Source organism: Bombus pascuorum, chromosome 1 (genome assembly GCF_905332965.1).
Source record: "Bombus pascuorum chromosome 1, iyBomPasc1.1, whole genome shotgun sequence".
NCBI classification, from domain to species: Eukaryota; Metazoa; Arthropoda; class Insecta; order Hymenoptera; family Apidae; genus Bombus; species Bombus pascuorum.
The window spans coordinates 16,423,702-16,446,644 of record NC_083488.1 but is presented as its reverse complement, the minus strand read 5'-3'; the positions used below and the strand labels follow the sequence as shown (position 1 = coordinate 16,446,644).

Sequence of the window (22,943 nt, the reverse complement as noted above, 5' to 3'; positions counted from 1 at the left end):
TATCAGGATGTTCCCGAATTAATGAGACCAATGTAGCGTAACACCCACGATTCCACAGAGAATCTCTCGGACCACCGGTCGACTTAAGGTCCGATTAAACAAAGGAACCTAGTCGAACATCGCCTCGTCTTCCGATGTAATAGATAGCTGGTTAGAAATAACTTAATTTGCACAATTACGCGACGTTTAACTAACTTAATGAGTACTTAATTCGTATACTTTCGTTTTGATGTACATAATACACTGCGAAAAGTTTAGAAGCAATGTAATTTTTAACTCTTGGCAGACCCAGGTGGCCTCTCAAGGGTCCAATACATGTCTTTTGTTAGCATTTTGATAGTACGTGAGAATAGATATAGAAAATTTTGTCTTTAGTGAAAAATATCTTGTTGATAAGGATTGTTGATAAGTCTTGATGTCAAATTGATGTAATTGCAACAAATCAATATATTTATTTATTTATATTTATTGTACGGGTAACACCCTTTGTACAGACAAAGATCGATAAATATAAGCGAATAAAAACAATCAAGAACTAGTACTAAATCACATATGATGCTGGAATAGAAATTAATTATGTACAACGTTTCTGACATATTTCGTAAATATGAGCAGTGATTCGCAAAAAAATTCAAGTGGATGGGCCAGTAAATTGGTGTGTTTGCAGATACAATTCATACAGCTATTAATAGTATAAGCTTTTAGACGCATAATTAGTGCTATACATAGATGTGTAGAATAATGATAACTTCCGGAAAGCCCTAGATGGAACATTGAGCTTAAAACGCTGGAAAATTTCTGAATAGTCAATGTGGTTGTTTACAGTAAAATCAATATATAATCAAAATAATGGAAAGAATAATCTGCCGATTATATTTTATAATTTGTTTTACATGATATGCAGCTAAAGTAATAGAGTAGATATATAGTGCAATCGATTAAATTTTTCTAGTATGAGATTTGTAAAAAAGATTCCAGTCAATAATAAAGTGGAAAAAAGTAGAGATAACTAGAATGTCTTCAGATTTATTATTCATGGAATACTTACAGAGTAATTTGAATAGTAGTAGTGAATAAAATATATTTACATAATAAAACGTTATTATGCTATTGCGTATAAAAGGCTTCGAATACATTATCACCCAATTGTTTAAAAAAACTTATCTGCAAAATACTATGAATTCTTATTGTAAAATAGTCGATTAAATTATTAGTCCATAAAATTATTATACGTTATTTAAAACATTTGTTACCACGTATTTTATATCGTAACAAAGAAATGTGAAAGGTCTTGGAAAACGGTTCTAAACTTTCTATCGTGTAAATGTGAAATATCGACAAACTGAGTTACACCCGGTAGAACTTGCAATGCAATCGTCCATCGCAAAGTTTCTGATACGCGTATTCATATTTCTTCCCGTAAGTTGTTACTTTGAAATCTTCGAAATTTCATTGAGAATACTTCGGAACTCAAGTAGATAGGACTTGAATAATTTCTATCTCATCCTGAAAAGAATATGATACGATTCATATATTATGTAATTATTGGAAAAATAGCTCTCATTCATAATTATTATTGTTATTGTTGTTATTTACTATTGTATCAATTGTTTCAAATCTATTGTTAACTAAATAAATAGTTGTTATAATAATAATATAATAATAAATATCAGAATATTTGATAACTACAATACATTATCTGCTAATTACAAAACTAAAATGCTTATAAAATTTTAAAAATTGTTCTGGAAATTACAATTGTTTTAATTGCACGGAACAAGTACATACTTAGAAACGTAAAATATAAAATCTAAGAAGTAACCAAACTAACGCAGAATCCTAACTATTTAGCCTGTTAAGTCTAACCACTGAAGCACAGCGAACACTACTTCGCACTATGTATATACACATACAATATTGAATTTCACCGACAGAAGCTACGGTTCAGTTATTGCTTCCTAGCGATCTAATCGTAACAACTTCAATGAAATGCACGTATGTTGTAACATGATGGAATTCAAGAAACGGAATATAAATATACGTATACGAAAAAGATATGAAGTATAGCACGTTCACCATTAACCGCACTTGAGGTACCAGAACCGCAGTGACCTCAAAGTCAAGGGATTCTACATCTTGCTCTTGCTATATCTTCTTCATATTATTTAGAGACTTTGTGCAGTTGAATTTCATTTTTAGTTCTTTGTAATCGTGTATTTACCCTCAGTCATCCAAGCAAAAGACCTCCTAGTTGTAAGTGAACACGATTAATTTCTAAATCGTTAGGAAAAGCTCGTGAATTAAAATAAATTTTGATTAAAATATAAATGAAATGATAATTAAAGATATGAACATGTAAAGTACCCATTTATGTATTTCCTGATAATTCCAATTAAATGTATTAAACTTCGTTAAACTGAATAACGAATTTAATTCTTTTGAAATAATTTTTATTTTTATTTCCATGTACGTTTCCATCTGCATGCTTACTTCTACTTTCTATTGTCTTGCTCAGTGTTGTAAAAATATTTTTCTTCCACAAAACGGCCGTAGAAAGCTATTCTCATCAAGTGGCTGTCAGGAATACAGCACGTAATATCGAATAATTTCAAGAATTCGAATAATTCGAACGACAACGCAAACGCTCGAGTCAATGTGGTTGTATGGTTTATTAATTTCGTATCTCTGCTTAATTTATATTTCGTGCAATGTATTTCCGGACTGGGGAAGCGTCTTAATGATAGCAGTGATAAAGCAATTAAAATCTTAATTACCTAAACTCAGGGATTAATTGAGCTCGCGTTGCTTCTCCAGTTTTCCTGTTTGTACAATTTGAAGTCCAATAAAGAAAAAATATAACTGGTATAAATTATTCTAGAAATTAATCGCTCGAATCTAAATTTAGTTTGAAATTATATTTCAATATTGCCATATTGCTCGTTGCATAGAAATTGTAAAGGTAATAATATTCAAGGTATATCTATTTTTTGACTGTGGACATAAACATCCTCAAAATTATAGAAATATGTTTATTTTAAATAAATTTATTGACATATTCTATTAACCGATAATTTATTTTACCTTGCATTGTAATATGTGCATTACATGATTTTACTCTCCCATATCACAAATTAAATTCTTATGAATTATTACATATTGACACCATCATTTACACTACGGTTATTAAACTATTATTTATTGAAAATATTGAATGCTGCTGCATGATGTACACAACTAAATAAGATTTGATTAATTAAAATTTTTCATTACAAATTACAATCAATTTCCTGTTGTATATAGGCAGACAGACATTTTCATTGTAAATTTTCATTGCGTCGTAACATACTCATTACTTCCAAGTTTTCCCATGAACATCAGTCCTTTCGAAGCAATTTGAACTTCCCAAGTAGTATACACCGGTTTTACCAGAGCAAACCCACAGACATTCGAAATTCCAATCCAGTCTGCAACCCAATTTCAATTACTCGTCTCACCCAAGAACAGTAGTACATACACCATCTTGGTACCCCTATGTTTCACGTGTCTACCGAACTACTCTATTACACCTGTACTGTGCGCTGATGAGAAGATGGCTTGGCAAAGGAATGCGGGTCTGATTGGTTCTTTCTGATAAATTAGATCATCATACAATCATAAAGATAAGCGCGTGAATTGACCAAAAGTGTCGCATGTGTAAAAATGAATCCTTTCCAACTGGATTCATATAATCAGTACAGCCATTCAAATCGATATATTCTCCGGCTCTTTTGCTGTTTTGTAATATCGACGGAGACTTTTGTAGCAGGTTAACTGTACCCAATATGAAACACTACAATATTTCGGCAAGTAACACAAAATCAATCGGCAGCAACGTAAAGTATTTCGATAAAAGCAAAAGATATATTCAAGGTATATTCAAGGTAATATAAAGATATATTCAAATCTGAGCTTTATTTGAAAACCTGTCGTTGGATGCAATTGACTGTTGTGTTTGAAAGCGTATAAAAGTCTTTGAGAGGCGAATTGAATAGTGAGATTTTTTAGTAATGTCAAATTAAAAATTGCTACTTTGACATGATTTATCGTTAAACATATTTGTTTTTGAATATCCAAAAGAGATTTCCCGTTAACTGTATTTTCTTCGTAGTATGATTATTATTTTTTTGTTAAAATACATATGTGCCCAATATGAAATACGTTGAGTGTACGTAATATGGAACATGATACTGCAACTGATGATAATGATACAGAATTATATTCATTTTGTGACGACACTTATAAAAGAGACAATAATAATGAAAGTGGGTTCAATATATTCGCTATTTTCATTGGGATCACAAGGAATGTGCTTCAGATGCATCATTCACGTGCTCAATGCATAGAAAACGAGGGACATTAATATAAGTCCAAAGAATGAAGGATATTTGTTTATTCGTCGCGTATTTAAGTAGATATTCATCTTTCATATTAGGAATAAAGTTTTTGAGATTCCTTTACAAATTTTTTAGATCTCCCATTTTAGGTATCATTTTTTTTTAACACGTCGCATTTGACTTTTCATACATTCTTTATCATGACTACAAGAGATTTAAATTTTTGCATAATACAAATATCTATTAATTTTGCCATGTTTCAGCCAAAAGCTTTGAAAATTAGGTGTTTCATATTACCCCACATCGAAAAATATGTCAATCGTCGCGCTATAATCTTAGAAATTAATAGCAAGCTTGGCTATGATTTAAACAATATATTCGAAAAATGATTATTTAAATAATACATTATCTCGTTTGACTATACATTATACAGATAAGACAATAAAACAAGACGCAACAATAAGCGATATACAGTAATATCTCCTTTGCTATTGTGCATACACCTCAGTAATCTGCTGATCGCTAACCAGTGAACAACGATTTCAGAGCCACGAAGACTGGACCGTACGAGCGGTAACGACGAACGGTTGGGGTAGGTCGTGGAATCGTGGAATCGAGTGAAGATTCTCATGCACGGCCCGAGCCTGCTTGGAATCCCATGGTCGAGAGGAGAGAAGGAGCATGACGTAGCCGTCGACAAGGGGGGCGCTTCGGATGCTCCGGACTGCCGATTAGGCTCGTATGGAGGGGAAGGACGCAATCACCACGGAAAGCACCCTGCTTCTGAACCTGACCACTGTAGCTACACGAAACACCGACGGATTCCTCCGAGGATTCCCCGGCAAAAATTCGCCCTACACGGTCACGCAGGTAAGATTGATAGAGCAATGGTTTGCGACACTTCGTCCAGGGACTACTCAAAACTTTGAGATTAACCCTTAACGAGTATCTAAACAGTCACACATGGATTTTTATCGTTTCGGATGCGTAGCGATATACACTTGGGAATAAAAATAAGTGGTCATATAGTGGAAGTAGGTATTGATGAAGTTTGACCAAAATAATGTTATATACTGTCTTATTTATTGCGTATCAGAGGTGGCTACTCAACATATGCTACCGCACTGCAATACGCTGAAATGTTTTATAAGTCGCCGACATTATAATTTTTGTTATTTCTTCGCGGCCTACTGTCAGAACGAGTTGATTCCTTGAACAAACGAACCGTGCATCAATAACCGCAGCCGGCCCGCAGTTTGCCTTCTACTCGTCAGACGTGAACACAATATTTGAAAATCGCTTTTAGACTAAACATAAATCTATCGCTGTCCATTGTATCAGTACAGCCGTTAATATCCTCCCTCGAGTATATCGATCCTTAAAAATGAATTCTGAGGATTCTTTATTCAGACAAAATCATTTTCTACACGATATTTCGAAAAAAATTCAAATAAAGACACTTAGAGGGAGGGGGATATTTTTAATTTGACTAGCATTCAGATCAAATGAAGGAAGCTGCTCCATACACAATATGAAAATGGTTGAACCAATTTAATTAAATTTATGATTACATGTGCATGTAGCACGCAGCACGCTAAATGTAAAATCTATGAGTCTCTACTGATCTTTATAGTACATAGATTATTTAGTAAATAATTTAAATTATTCGTATAAACGAGTCATAATATAATCTTATTATTATATATATTATTATATACATTGTATATTATATGTATTATTATATATATTATATATATCTTATTTTCACTACCTATTTGCTTATTTTTGTTCCTGATTGTATTATGAACCGTAGTTTCGTAAAACATAAACCGTAAAGTCAATCTTCAAGCGTACATCACTTTTTTACACGCAGCTGGATCTTCCCATCCGGACGGACACTCATGTATCAAAAGGTCTCGTCCGCAAACGATAAATTTGCTATATTTGAATGAAACGATATAGAACTGAAAGACTATTTATGACATTTGCGGTCACTTATCCTATCCAATGGTTCACATCTTTAATTGTGTTAAAGGGTTCACATTCTTAATTGTGTTAAATGATTTACATACTGCAGCGTGTATGAAACATATATGTCGTGACTATCACAGATGGTGAAATTACTACTTTAAGTCACGTGCAATCTAAGTAATTCATGTCTAGATGATGGTAAAGCTACCATGCTTTTCCATAAATTGCAAGCCTTCTTGACCGTGTCATAAATCTGGCCTAATACTAAACTTTAACAACGGTGAAACTGATCAGATGATTACCTAACTTTCCCTGTAGATATGTTGGTCTTCATTGTATCGTGACACAACAGAACCGGCCTTAATGTTTGTCTGCGCACGCAGTTGGGTCATTAACGCGAACTTGGGAACAATTAGGGTATGTCGAATGATATTTTCTTTTTTCTCGTGTTTGGTAAACTTAGGATTAAGGGTGTAGAGGGCAGCGGAAAGTAATTAATGGACCACTTTGTGGTTCTGTAGGGGACGGTCTCGTTTGCGTTTCGTGTTACGTGGCTTGACGAGAATGTTTGTTAAATTTGTGGAGTTAATTTCGGCAAAATTTTGGGGTTTACGAAATAGACTGAAACTACGTTTGATATGATGTGAAATTAAGGCCCGACGTTTCGTCTTCGTTATATTTACATATACTAGGCTGGAAATTTTGTTGAATTTATATGTTGAAGTGTTCTTCATTTGAAATATTCCATTTCTTAATTTTAACGAATTACGAATTGATAATTACATACGCGTGAAGCTTCGTGAATTCCGGTACTTTATGCAGTTTTTGTGCTTTTTGAAAATATTAACAAGTATTAATAAATACGTGGTTGATTCATTGAGATGAAGCAAAATCAAAATAAGCTTTCTGAGGTGATAAATCCAGTTTTTTTTATCGCTGTCGCTTCCACGGGAGTATTGACAGGTAATGGTTGTTTTGATTATAAACCTGTTCTTGTCCCATAACACAATAACTGCAAATACGTTAATATTTCATTATATTTATTATTTGAATTATAATTTTTAATGAACATTTAAATGGTATATGTTTAAGTATATAATATTTTTTACACTCTGATATTAACAAAGTTTGCCTATTAAGTCCTGGAACATCCTGTATATATCCACATAATCATTATACTTGGTCACCAGTTAATTAAATTTCCTTTTATCGACTTCTTAAACTTTGTTCTCCTTCGTGTTATTCGAAGAATGCAGTAAACTATACGTATAACTAGCTTTCGTGTGACCGCGAACTGGTATCAGCTTGATCCCACGAGATTATACGAAAATCCATTTAAGTTTCTCATATCTTCGACAGGGTAGATATCGAAGGAAGATCATTGGCGCAAGATTAACGTAAAGATCATGAATAATTATGTCGGGTATGTTTGCAATAAAGCGTCGTCGAGGGTGGTATGTCGTACGGTAAAGTTCTTGCGGTTGGAAGTTCGAGAACTGTGCAGTTAACGATAAGTATATAATTAGCTTAGTCCACGTAGACGATGGAGAGGACGGAGGAAATGGCGGTCCTTTTATTAGCGAGTCTAGATAAACTCGCGAATAACTGCATAAATAATTCTTGTTCCGTTGCCGCGCCGTTTCGACGAAATGTAATAGTAACAGGCATAAAATGTCGGAGCTTTATCTTCCTGGGACAAAGTGTCGGTGAAAATATACTGAGAAAATTATTTAAATATTGTTTCACAAAGTCGCGTAGTCGGTAGAATCCGAGTATTTTGGATAACCATACAGGATAATTTATTCGGCTGGATCATCGTAGATCGGATAATCATTCATAGAATATTTTTGTGGTTCATTTGTTCTTGAAATTTTAAGGTGTTTTTTATTTTAATCGGTGTAGCGGTACATGAGTCAGAGGACGATGCGAAATCAGAGCGACTCATGTTGTTGTTTTGCCTTGGGATATTGACACCGTCTTGACATACCAAACGTAGCGACAAACAAACTTCGGGCAAAACAATGTCGCTACTACGTGCAACCGTCAATTGAAGTTGAATTTAAACTTTCCGGTACTACCCCACCTCGACCAGTATAAATAACCGAACACGATCGTTAAGACAAGGAATCTTTGGAGGAGTCAGTAGCGAACAGTAGTCAATTATGAATCGATCAGTTATCAGTCAATCCGTAATCAGTTAGTGAGTATCGAGCAATCTTAGAGCGAATATCATCGAGCGAACGTACTCATTACCGTGTATACGCACAACGAGCGACATTTAGCGAATAACGCGAACTCTGTATTACAAACAGTTTAAATATATTTGACTACACCAAATATCCAGTCGCGTCATCAATATACATAACACGACTAATCGTCGTCCCACATCGGTTTATGGTTTTTTGTGAAATAAATGCTTCGAAAGTATAGAAGAGTGTATAATATTTGTGATTTTGTGTAATGTTTATAACTGTCGTATAAGCGGATGTTTATACATTTATGGAAAATTTAAAGACACAAAAATAAGTGCAGTGAATGTAATGTACAAATATATATAATATTCAGAGTAAAGTGCGTGGTATAATATTTTATGGATATGATAGGTCTCTATCTATGTTCCATTTATATAATTAAATTCATAAAGATACATAAAATCATATAAATTTGTACTCAGCATTTGTACTATTCTACAACTTCGGATTTTACTTGATGGAATGAATTTTATTTTGCTCTCATAAAATGATATCACAGAATTCTGTGGAAATATTTTTCTTTTACTCCTTATCATAGAATTTTTATGATTGTTGTCGATGTAATTAGGATCAGAATTAATTTGGTAGCAATGTAACAAGTCCCATGAAATTGAAAGGCTCAACCAACTATTTAAGAAACTTTCAAATTCAATTTCTCAAACCATGAAATTTCATACGAAAAGAATTTCATTCTATGTTTCTTATTTATCCTACTGTGCAAATCTAGAGTATTCTTCGTGCGATCGCATTATCTTTCCCAGAGCAATCTGCAATTTTTTTTCGTTATGAAATCAGCATTTATATTTTATTAGACTTTCTTCTATCACTTCAAAGAAACAACGAATGAAAGTACAAAATAACGAATTTCATAGCTGACAAGCTAGCTTGTTAGTATGTATTTATCTTGTTAGTAGTGTATGAATATTATCTTCCATCATTCAGTTTGCAATATCTTCCACGTATTTCACTTTGCGTATTACAAAGCAAAGCTTATACCGTGAAATATCTTATTACAAATTCTTTGTCTTCAAAGAACCGTTCAAATATCTAACGTAAGCATAATCAGCTTGATTTATCGAATTTTCTGTAAATAATTCCTTCCTTTGCATTCGCAGAAAGCAAGCAATAACAAGTACATGCAAGAACAAAGGATCTTTCCTGGGTCTCAACCCGAGAAAAATTTCGAAAGCTAGATTTTATGTCGGGCAACGAATCGTTCTATCTTTTTCTGTTATTTTATTCAAAGGTAGCGCGTTATCGTAGATTTCTTTCGTTTCCCCATACAAAACGTTTCTTTTTGCCTTTTCTTTATTCATTTAACGTCGTGTCAGTTTATGAGTCATTATCGATCATTGTTACATTACAAGTTATAAAGTTATGTTAATTAATTCTAAATTAATTATTAATTAAATATGTGTGGTAAGTTGAAATAATAATTTAAGTAACATGCATGTGCAGATTTTGGGAAGGAATAAAGATATATATCTATGTTTTAATTTTAGCATAAATGATTCACTTTATAATTCTTTAATTAAAAAATTAATTAATTTAAGCAATCTTTAATACTTTTTTCTGCTAAAGTAATGGAATATTCTTATGATGATATTATATGTGTAATATGTATAATGTTCCATATTACAATTGTGCATAGAGTATTTAAACGTTCAAATATTTTCGTGAACCATATACTTCTGTATATACTTCTAATTTCTCTTTGAAAATCCGGCGAAAGATAACGCGGCCGAAGTTCTCGTATAGCGAGCCAATATACATCCTTAATATAGTTCAAAAATTCCATTACAATGCGGTTGGGAAATCCAAGGATTTCGATAAAACTTCCGTAATTCGCGTCACTGTCCTCGTGAACTTTGTAATTAGTTTGTCTTTGAAGCGATGAATTTAGAGGACGATTCTTTGGAGAAATCCTTCATAAGCAGCTTCTCACGATCGCGCCAATAAAACTCTTTCGAAATCCTTGTCACCTTTCTATTGAAAGGTGTATCGATTGCAACATTTTTCATCGGCTGTTCTTAGTACGGTTCATGTCGAAGTAATGAAACATAGTTTGTAGAGTTAGACTATGGATTTTTATGCGATTATGAGAAATTTTAAGGCTCGAGAATACATAAAAGGCGCGTGATATACAAAAACACATAAAATATCCAAAGTAAAAGCTCTTTATAATATTTAACGAGTAAATTTCTCTCTAAGTAGTACACTTTTCAAAATATGAATTCGCATAAAAATCCGCAATTTTATCTCCACTCACTTCCTCGCTTAATATTACTTCTATAGAAATTCAATCTAAATATTATTTTCCCTTTATCCTTCATTGCTGAGTATTCTCTAGATTCGAAATATCTGTTGATACCTCAGCTATTCTTGCATTTCTATAGAAACATTATACACCGGTCACACTCGATTCATCGATCGTTTCTTAGAAATACAGAGAAATTTTCGCTAGAGCTTCAAGTCTTTTACTTATGAAATAATAAACTACAGTTAAAAATAAAAATATAAACCTACACAGTGTGTATACTCGATTTAAAAAATTTCGTTAGCTTTGATGTAAAAGCTTAGCGAAAAATGTAAGAATGTAAAAGTTAATCCTATGTTTCGACACAATTTGTTTCGAAGTAACCTGATTGAACGAAAATTTTCAATTCGCGCAACTCTCATTCAGTTTTGAATCGTTTTTTCCATTTAACGAACTGATTGGATATTTGAGAGATTATCAGAGGATGAAAGGGGTGAGGTTTATCGCGTCATTAACGCGGCCGTGCTTAAGGCATGCCCTTTCTATCGATGACTGCGTTTCGTAAATTACATGATCTGATTATGGGATTTCGCTCGAATGAAATGCAAAGCCTAATTTTGGATGCGATCCATGCCGAATACTATAACACCAAAACACCCAATTTATATCGATGAAGTTTAACTTTGAGATATAGTCATGAATTGGGTGCACTGAAAAATTTAATAGAAATGATTTAAAGCGATAGCTGGCCGTGTGTACAGCGTACATATATCGAGTTTTTCCCCAGACTCTCAAATTCGAGGATAAATTACTCGCATGCTTACACCGAAAGCATCCTCTTCATTTCGATAAAATATTCCACCGAAATGATACTGAAACACTTCAAGCATGTCGATGTGCTTGAAAATTTCGCAAATTTAGTAAATTTCTATACCTTCCCTCTTTTGTTATTGCGAAAGTAGATAGCTTTATTTTATTTGTAATTTTGTAATTATTTTCAGTTTATAATCGTATATTATGTATATTATTAGTCGTTTCTATTACGAGAATTTTTTAGATAAATGTACCAACAAGTTCAGCATATTTAACGTGATAATAAATAAAAAATATACATAGTAAATTTGTAAAAAGTATTATAAATTTTTGGAAATCAAGTATATTGTTTTTGGAAGAAAAGGCTGTAAATGTTTGCAAATTTGCGTGTATAGTATTATTCTTCTGTTCTTCATTTTTAAATGCTGATACTAATAAATAATAAAAAATTTCACATAATGACTTTCAAATGTCAATATCGCTAATAATATTACTTATCATTTTGTAATAATATTATTGTAAGGGAATAATAGTTAGGATAATATAAACTACACATTACAAAGCTTGCGACCATGTTTCATGACAAAAGCACACGTTTAGCATTTTTGTTCCCATTAATATCGAACGGCTAAATAATGTAGGAACTAAGTAGGGTAGCTCATTACGCTGACGTACATTTAATATTTGTGCATCGATAATGAATAAATAATTCTTGCGTTCTTTTGTCTTCTTTTACTTTATTTTATAAAGTTCCACAATATAAAGACAGGTATTATATGAATATTACTTGTTCGTATACAATATTGTAGGAAATAAAAATCGGATTCTCGACGAACGTATTAAAGATGCAAAACTGCATGCAGATATGTAAAATATTCAAGTATGGTGCTTGTTATAACATTTAGATAGTGAAACTAATCTCTACCTTGGTCCTACTCTTTCAACCGTATTCATAAAAATATGTAGTTGCATAAATATTCGCAGTGTAGCTGTAATAAATACAATGGTATGCCAGTATCTTTTGTACGTGCCGCCGAACTCGCTTATATCAACGAGCATGAAATGTTGAAATCCAGTGATGCGTACGCATACCGGGCCACTATAACAATGATTTTTGCGATAAAAATGCCAAGCCACGTGATAAATATAAATAAAGGGTGGCGAGCATGAGAATATCGTGTTGCGGTTTGTAAGATTATCTTAAATTAAACTGTACGTTTTACACGGTGGCCGGTTTAATTACGGTTATAATCTCGTTTTATCCTGTTGTTAAATGTCCCTGATGTATTGATTATTTGTTACTCAAATTATTAAGGTTTTCATTGATAATTTCAAACAAATTTTAATGCAAATTTGTTAGCTTCAGTATTAGATCTTCCATTGATAAAAGTTGAAATTAGTTATGAAAATTAGTATTTGGAAAAAATTATTGTTTACTAGTGTTATATGCTCAACGTATTAGGGTACCTTGCAATTGGGATTACTATCGAAAAGGGAGTGATTGTACATGAAAAAATTTGAAAAACCAAATTAAATTTCTTATATATCATATATTCATACTACAGTGGAACAAACCATCGATCGTTATTCATTATAAATGCAATAATAAGCATGTTTACCAACAGTGGTTTAATCAGATAAATTCATATTGTGAAAAACAGTAGGATGCATTTGTACGGTTCATATAAAAATAATTCCAGCATTGATGTTTATTTATTTGTCATCAGTGATTATTGAGTCCGGTAATTTTGCTCTTATGACCATTGCGTGCTATATTCTAGAAGTTGTCTACGATATATCATATCGCACTATCTTATATCTACGCCCTTACACATGCAAATTTTTTTAGAGGTACTATAATATATTGGGTCATCCCATAAGTAATGCGGTTTTTCTAAGAGTTCAGTTCAAAACAATGGGAATTGTTACTATCGAAGTTTTAAGAAGTTGGAATTAAAAACTTAATAGGGGCATAAGGTATTGAATTATAAAAAGTACGGAAATATTTATCACTGATCGATTGTAAGCAGCTAATTTTTTATTTCCATTCTGAATCTAAAAACCAACGCTGCATTACTTATAGAATGACCTAATACAATGCTCGCCAAGCAAATTATGTGCGTTGCATATATACTCGTATATCGAATAATGCTGACTGCACTCGACTGTCTGTGGAAATTCGTATCTTAAAATCTTACGTGTGTAAGCACGTGTGTCATTGTCTTGAAAATATCTCGATATTAGGAATATGCAATAAAAAAATGTAGATCCATATTTAGAAATTTAAGCGATCTTCATAAGATATTTGAGCATCATCACAAAATTAGACTTGTAGACTAAGAATATTTATGCAAATATACATTTTTATGAACACAATTAATAAATTTGTTTCACGTTTCATCTAGTAAATACTGTAACAAGTAGGTATTCTGTATGTTTTATACATTCTTATATCATGTTATATGTATATGTGATTGTAAAATATGATATTATATGATTGTAACATACATTCGTCCTCTTTTTATATTTGTTACAATATATGCAATACATGTATAGAATGTTACAATACCCTGTCCTGTACATTTTTGTACTTTTAAATTTTCCATGTATGCGTAATAATCCGCAGTCTAACGATTTGTGTCCTTTCATACTCTACAGCTCTCATCTGAAACATTTTTCTGTATCCCTCATATTTCTCGAGATATTCAATTGTTTTCAGTTCTCAGTTAAACCGGACACACTGTATATCGATTTCAATGTACAAGATTTGCTGTCGTTATGTTCTTGGTCATCGAGTTTCGCGAGACCGATGTCGTCGTACTAGATCTGCTAATCTAGCAATCTAGGTGTGTATTAGATCTACCGATTCCAACATTTACACTGTCGTGTTCTACGATGTCGGATGTATTGAGTTTCAATGTTGAAACTATCATTGCTGCTCTAGGTACTGATTTCGTGAACAGATTTCTGTATAATTGTTACACCAATTTGTTGAAGCTATTTTGATGGTTCTTTTATAATATGGACTTTCATAACCTCAAAAAGTATTATATTAAGTTCCTTATAATAGCATAATATATGTAAAATATCGTTTTATGACAAAATAGTAATAATGAATTGACTTGTATCATTATGAGTCTTAATCTATTAGCTAGTATATCTCAGTCTAAATAATTGAAATTGCAATTAAAGACCTAATTAAATTCAGGTTACCTTTAAATCATTGACAATCATTTCATCGACATTGTCTTTTGTTGACAATTATTATACTTATCACCGTATGTTATCGTGGATTATGTATTCTTATCTACACATGCAATGTGTATAAAAAACAAGAAAGTATAATAATTATTGTCAGCAACACGTCGATGACATGATCGTGTTGAAATTGTTGTCGATAAAATGATTATCGGTGATTTAAAAGCAGACATTCAATTCTGTTACAAGTAACTAAAATTAAAGTTCAAGTTAAATTCTATTAGAAAACAATCTGTCTTTGTCAAGATAAACTATAATCCAGATTACGAATATTATGAATCGACATGGAGTTAATTTGAACTTCTTAATTCAACGGTCTCCGCTAGAAAATCAGTCTATTTTATAACATATTTTTGTTTGTTCGCAGGCAATACTTATCGCCCTGGTGCTTGGCAGCATCATAGTCGGGACTGTGATTGGAAACATTCTAGTCTGCGTTGCCGTGTTCCTTGTTAGGAAGCTGCGAAGGCCTTGCAACTATCTGCTGGTTAGCCTTGCAGTTAGCGATCTCTGCGTCGCTCTTCTGGTAATGCCGATGGCGTTGCTCTACGAGATCTCCGGTAATTGGTCCTTCGGTGCAATTATGTGCGACCTTTGGGTTAGCTTCGACGTGCTCAGTTGCACGGCCAGCATCCTGAACCTCTGCATGATCTCCGTGGACCGGTGAGTAGCCTCCGTGACCAGAAATTTCGTAGGAAATTGAGTTTTGCGATTGATCGAGTCTCGTGAAATTGAATTACACCATGTAATTGAAGAATCAAATTTGGGATTGTTGTAATTGATAGGGTTATAGGGGCGTTTCATGTAGTTATAACAACAAAGAAGAAGTAAAAGACATCGTATGGTTGTTACAGTTGCTTTAGTCGACTGATAATACATGCCAATGATTATTATACATTCTATGAGATTTTTTATTAGTTGCTTGATTTATTTAAACTTTGAATATTTTAAGGGACATTTGGATGATTTTAAAGGCTATATTAAAATTAAATCCATTTTCTTTCTTCAAAAAATATGAAATCGTCGTCGATTATTTAATTCATAATATAATCACATTGTAGACGTCCAATATCATGAAGAGAATGTTCGAAAGTAGGACATCAGAAGTACGACGTTCTTCGTGACAGGTAGAATATATTAATATCGCGAATGAAAAGCTTTCAGTCATCTACAAAATTTCAATCTCATATTTCTTTCAACGATATATATATATTCAAAATTAATTTCGATTAACAAGTTTCTAAATGCATCTATCGCTTGCTGAACATGTAATACATATTTTTCAACCATGTTCGCTAATTTTATTTCCATTTAAGCTGATAATTTATATATATGATTACTAATATTTACATTACAATCGATATTTCAAATTTTCTTAAATTACGAATCTTCATTCAGCAAGAAGAAATAGATGTTTTTGCTTTACGACTTTTAGTTTCATAAAGGATGCAATAAAAATAGCAAATCTATTCGATCACATAAACGATCGCTACGAAGAACGGACTAAACTAGACCATGACTTCTGATTCCACGTATTACATTCTAACGCACGCTTTCATCGAACGAGAAATATAGAGAATAATCTAGCAACCCCGTGACACGTATTTTCTTTACACTTTGTACAAGTTGTCATACGAACTTGTAACAAGAGATATATAATTCAGAGAAACCACGTAAAGAAGATGAGGGAAGGGGCACGAGAACAAAACGTCCCATGAACAGCAGAATGGGGTTTGGTTTATTTAACCCCTTTACATTTGTACCCGTGTGAAGTACTGATACAACCAACTGTCTAAAATACACAAGTCCGCGTGAGACACGGAAACACCTAACCAATCATCTTTCGTACATTCTTGCTACTGATAAAGATAATCACATTCTTGTATTTATAACAACATTTTATGAAATTAAAAATAAGCGTAAATAGTTTCACATGTCGATTGATTAGTATGATGAAGTGAGACGCGTAAAAATATACTAGAGAAATTTGTATCCCGCTTTTAAATCGTCAATTTTGAAGTAATCTTTTATACTATTAAAATTAAGAATCACAAACGGAATAAAAAATTGAGAATTCAGTCAAAATCTAGTTTCTTTTCACTCATTATAATCTCTTCCTATATTCGCTTATTTATGGAAGCATTTGTTTTCTTTCATTTCTCGCCTTATGTTTAGCATCGTATTACATTTAAAGACGTAAGATATAGCATTAGAATTACAAAAAAAAAAAAAAAAAAAAAAAAAAAAAAATATTATATTATATACGTAGATAAAAAGCAACTCTACTAAAACAAAAGTTGTGCATTTTTGTCTAGTTAGATAAAAAAAAATTGTACGTTAAGGGATTACATAATTAGACGGTGTTTCCGTATTATATTAACCGGAAAATATATGAATACAGATGTTCGTGTCGCTGTTGCAGGTTCTGTGCCATAACGAAGCCGCTGAAATACGGGGTGAAAAGAACACCGCGACGAATGATCGTTTACGTCAGCCTTGTTTGGTTGGGAGCGGCCTGTATCAGTTTGCCACCATTGTTGATTATGGGAAACGAGCATACTTACTCCGAGAGTGGGCCGTCTCATTGCGTTGTTTGCCAGAATTTCTTCTATCAAATTTACGCTACGCTTGGGAGCTTCTACATACCTCTGTTCGTGATGATTCAAGTAAGATATTGTTGAATCTATAGAGACTACAAAAAGTATCGAGACATGCTCTTATTCTCCATTTCATTTGCATAGTATCACATTTGTGTAGTCATATAAAATTATTACAAGATGATATGAAATTTAATATATTTGGACTTAATTAATTAACACGTATATTGATTAATTGTTGTGTCAATAATTTTTGTAGTCTTACTGTATGTACCTTCTCATTAATAAGTATCGAAATACGTGCTCGTTTAGTAGAAATATGATAATCGATCCACATTGTCATGAAACGATTAATCATAATTTTGGATTGTTTGGACATAAAATAGAGTACACATTGCAAATGTAGAAATTACTTGCAAGAGTTATAGAAAATTAATGAATTAACAATTGAACGTTGATCTCACGATTTTCTGCTTCAAAACTCATTTAAAAATGAAAAATAATGGGAATTATATGGGACTTGAGCCAACTGTTATAATGCAGATTTAATTTTTGAAATTTTTAATAAAGGATACTAATGTAATGAAAACTATTCACTGCATACTATATAATAAACAATGAGATTTTTTTAGTGAATGCTTAAAATGTTGATATTCAAATGGCACACTCTCATTAAGGAAAATCTCTACACTTACAAAACGCAAGATACTGTAAAATTCTACTCGGTCGTAGGTTTTAAAGTGTTTTTAATTACGAGTTTAGAATAGATTCGCTGGAACTCGAAAAGTTCGTTCTTAAATTCGAATTTAAGAGTCCTCCGATTCTGAGCACGAGGCGTTCTAATTTCAATTACTCTCCGAGAAAACTAGAAAGCTTCGGGGCATTAAGACAATTATTTACAAAAGATTTAAATTACCTACTGAACTTGATTCTATCGTATACTCAGATTATTCTTTCTTTCATTACCGAATAAGTTAATGGAAAGAGTAACAAGTGTGCTAATGGTTAGTAATGATTATTAAGAGGCTTCAGTAATTTATTATTGATTTTTTACTTTAAAGAATAAGGAGCGAGTTAATAGTTAATAAGGATTATTAAGAAGTCTTGCTAATTATTTTAAGCTTCAGAGATATTCCCACTTCTAAGTAATAAGTTATCGAGCTTTATTAAATTAATTCAGACGTCGACGATGTATAGAGATTAGAGAGTCATTGGGACTTGATGATATATCGGCTGACAACGAAGTTAGTTATTTCGATCTAATGAAGCTTGATTAATGTGTTAGAAAGTGTGTTACGTTACCAAGTGGATTGTCTACAGAGCAGCGCGAGTGATGATTATAATTTCTAACTTGCGCTAACTCTAAATCGATCGAGCTGCTCATAAATCAACCCTTCCATCCTCTGTTAGAAACTATTAAAACTTGGTAACTTGTAATACTTTCTTGGTAAAAGAAGCAAGCAGAAATTATTATTAGAGACATACATTCGCTATAAATTTTATATATCTATATTTTATATATTTCTTATTTTTTTTGTTAAAGAATAAGCATTAAGTAATCTTATAATTTATAAAGTATTTTATAAATCATAAAATACTTTATAATTTAAGTTTAATATTTTATAAATTGTCAGAATCCTTTAGTATCAAAGATCAATAGTTAAAAATTCTTCTTTAAATTGAATTCCTCGCTATATTATACTAACTTCAATTAGGATATTTAATTCTTGTTGGTCAGTTTGACAAATTTATTTGCAAGAATATAGATGATTAAACGTAAAATGTCGCGTTTGCAATTATAGTTTCATTAATTTTTCAAGAAAAATTGGCACTATTTAATTTGCAAAATGTCAAAGATGGAAAGATAATACCGTTTGGTTTTTAATTAGTTTACCATTAATAATTTCCCTGAAGGGGAAACTGAACTTTTCATTATGGCGTGAATTACGCAATTATTCAGCGCCATAAAATAGGTCCCCTAGCGTTTTCTCGAGAAACACTTAGCTTGTCGATCGTAATCACGATGTTTCGTTGAATTAATTGAAATTACCATCGATTGTATTACGTAATTCATAGTTGTATCGGTTTTACATTTATATCTATCATAATTCTTCGCTCCTTAATTACAATCTCAGTTTAATTAACGTAGACAGTAAACGTTGTAGTAATTGATTTTCTTGGGTGGACAAAATTCATAATAGAATGATAATATTAAATCAACGAAATATACTATAAAGAAATTGGTCAACCTTTTTTTTTCTTATTATTAAGTTGTAACACATGCAATATCCGATTTTTAACAATTCATTGTATTTTATGGCAAATCTTACTGAATTTTGAAAACAATAAGTTTATGCATCTACACAAAAAATAAAATATTAAATAATGGGAAGAGAAAATCTTACAAAATATAATTTTTAATACATGACAGTATAAAACTTTAAACACACATGTATTAATCTATACATCTGTATTTCAATTCGTGTATCTTTTAACGCACGAATATCCAAGTATTAAAATACATTTACTGAAGCAATTTATGGAACGAAAATATCATTTTACAAATTTTTGTGTTGTAAATACGAGAAACAAATTCCAGCACAATAATTACGTAATTATTAATGAAAGATTTAACATAGTAAGAGCAAAATTGGTTATATTCTAGCTAATAGAAGAAATCAAATGTCGAAAAGAAATTATTTTTTACTAACTATTTTAGAAAATATAAATATTTTAGATTTTTTATATCAGAACGAAAAATTAATTGAATAAATAGTAAATAAAAGGTAGTGTGTTGAAATTTGTTACTGATGTATTGTTTCGTATATATGTAAATTCCGGATACTACAAATTATACAGATTGCAGTCCAAATACATTTAATCTACAGATACACGCCTACACACGTATCGATGTTTGTAGAGATTAGTTCAAAATCCAGTAAATCCTGGTAGTAGAACGCATTGTATCTCGCCCGTGTTACAACTAACAGCCAGCCATTGCGTGAAACAAATAAAACTTTGGTCAATAAAATCTCCGTGAATTCAAGAATTCTAAACATGTATGTAAATCTTTCGTTTCACTCGCCGCTTCGATGGACCACAGAATTCAGCAAAAGAAACATTTTGGTGTGTTTAGAACAAAAGAGAGAATACTTTCTCCTCCTCCACTTTAGCAAAATTAAAAGTTGAAATTGTAAAAGAGCATTCGTTCGCCATTTGACGATTACTGACCAAATCGAAAATCAGATATCTCAATATCGTGAGAATACTCAATGCCAGGGATTTTCAACTTTCTTCGTCTCGTGGCATACATAAGCTGACGACTAAAATTCTGCGGCACATCAAAAGATATATCATACATATTTGATTATCTTTATTTGGTAATCTAAGGGAAAAGAAGTCAGTGCCTTTGACTAAGTAATCAGGTATTGCATCATTGTTTTAAACATTTTTGCTGCATATCGATTGAAAATCGCGGCTCTGTATCTTTACAATAAACGCGGGCGAATGTTCGATTTCCTATTCGCTGAACAATCGTCAAACAGCAAAAGAATGCTGGTCTATACTTTCATTTTGATAAATATGAGTGAAGTGGAGGAAGAACGGACATTCTCTCGCTTGCACTAAACGAACCATTATACTACAGTGCCGCAAATATAAAACAGCCGAGCGAATTTCTATCAAAGCAAGTAGATAGCCGTTAACGTTTCGATTTTTTGTCGATCGCGTATTGATCTTCGGCGGTTAAGAATGAGAACTGACTTTCGACGGTTCCGTTGTCACGATTGATTGGATGCTTGGCGTGTGGCAAGCAAGCTCCGTGGAAATAATTGGTGGGAACACGGGCGTAACAGCTACGGAACATAAACGATCGTGCATATCATCGCGATCGTGGTGCTGAGCGTTAACGTGAATTGACATAATAGCAGTTAAATAATTGCCACACTGAGAAAGCATCGTTACTGTTTGCCGCGCATGCGACAGTTTTATTGCTATCCACTACTTTAATTAATGCAATAGAATGCGACGCTGTGGTGTTTGTCACGAATAAAACGACGATATATGTTACGCGGAGGTAATTTGTTTGAAAAAGGCACGCGTTGTAGAATTCCTCGCTTGATTGATATACAAGACTACCGTAAATGATTTCGTGGTAGATTTTCCTGTGATCAACAATTTTTTTAACCTTGTTGGATATCGTGGTCTACCTCTCAGTTGATATTGATTGTGTCAACACTGTTGTTATGTATTGAAACTCGAGGTTTCAATATTTTTAGTTGTAGTTAGTTTAGTTGTAGCGATGGATTTTTTAGGTTGAAGATTTAAGTATACCAATTCCCGATTTTAGTTATTAACTTAGGTAAATTTTGTTGGTTATTCAACTTGAATTATTTGTGGCTTCGAGTGCAATACATCTTGTGTATGAATATGAATTTTCATTATTAAGCAGAGTTTTTCAATTACGCGAAATCTCCAATTACTCTATTATTAATTCAGACAATAGGAATTCTATCGTACTTTACATTCACGTGGCAGACCATTCAGACGATCCATATCTGTTCCAGGTATATTACAAGATATTCTGTGCGGCGCGCAGAATAGTTCTCGAAGAACGGAGAGCGCAAAGCCACTTGGAGGCGCACTGCTACCTCGACATAGAGCCGACGGTGCAGCAACATCAGCCAGCAGCTGTGAATCGTCAATTAAATACCGACGTGCAGACTAGCCATGGAAGTCCGCCCACGAAGCAGCACCGAAGTTCGAGCGCCTCGACGACGGTAAGTAGACCAATTGATTCTAGTTGATAGATCGCATCTTGTTCTTCTCCTATTTGCGGCCACGCCACGACCGTTGACTGAGTCATTTACCCGACCAATTCGCCTTCGAACCCTCGATGACGAATTCAATCCATAGATTCGTCGTACGCTTACGCACGAATCGTTCCAAATTCTAACAGAATAGGGAATTACATTCGATTAAAAAACTTTGATATTTAACCTGTTAACTGGGCCGTCTCATGAAGTTTATGACTAATAAAAATTAATTTTCAAATTAATTTTAGTATTTGTAAACGTAAATACGATGTGATTTATATGTAACAAAAATGATATGATACAGGAAACATATAAGATCGGTAAAAAAGTATTGTAGAATAGAAGATCTATAAGGAAATTATATTCGAAAGATTGAGAATTCAAATGTCGAGTGAATTCAATCTTCTTCGATTAACAAGTTGAGAAAACATCAGCTCAACATGAAATATTTGTAAAAGTAGTGAAACGCGCAAACCTTGAAAAGTGGTAATTAATAATAGTGAGCTAAAATTTTTGATAATTCGTGTTCGATCATATATTTCAGTTTTTAAAAGTATCGGTTCATTAGTTATCTAGTTGATATTTATTATCTGAGAAATTTGCTGAGG

The 22,943-nt window shown here is 32.6% G+C and overlaps 1 protein-coding gene across 1 annotated transcript; it reads left to right on the top strand.

Moving 5' to 3' along the window:
- The first annotated feature begins 4,960 nt into the window (after window positions 1-4,960).
- On the top strand, window positions 4,961-22,630 carry LOC132906528 (5-hydroxytryptamine receptor 1-like). Its single transcript, XM_060958805.1, has 4 exons — window positions 4,961-5,243; window positions 15,292-15,587; window positions 17,347-17,590; window positions 22,087-22,630. Exons 1-4 carry the CDS (start codon window positions 5,115-5,117, stop codon window positions 22,324-22,326), a joined length of 909 nt encoding a protein of 302 aa, XP_060814788.1. The 5' UTR covers window positions 4,961-5,114; the 3' UTR covers window positions 22,327-22,630.
- The last annotated feature ends 313 nt before the right edge of the window (window positions 22,631-22,943 follow it).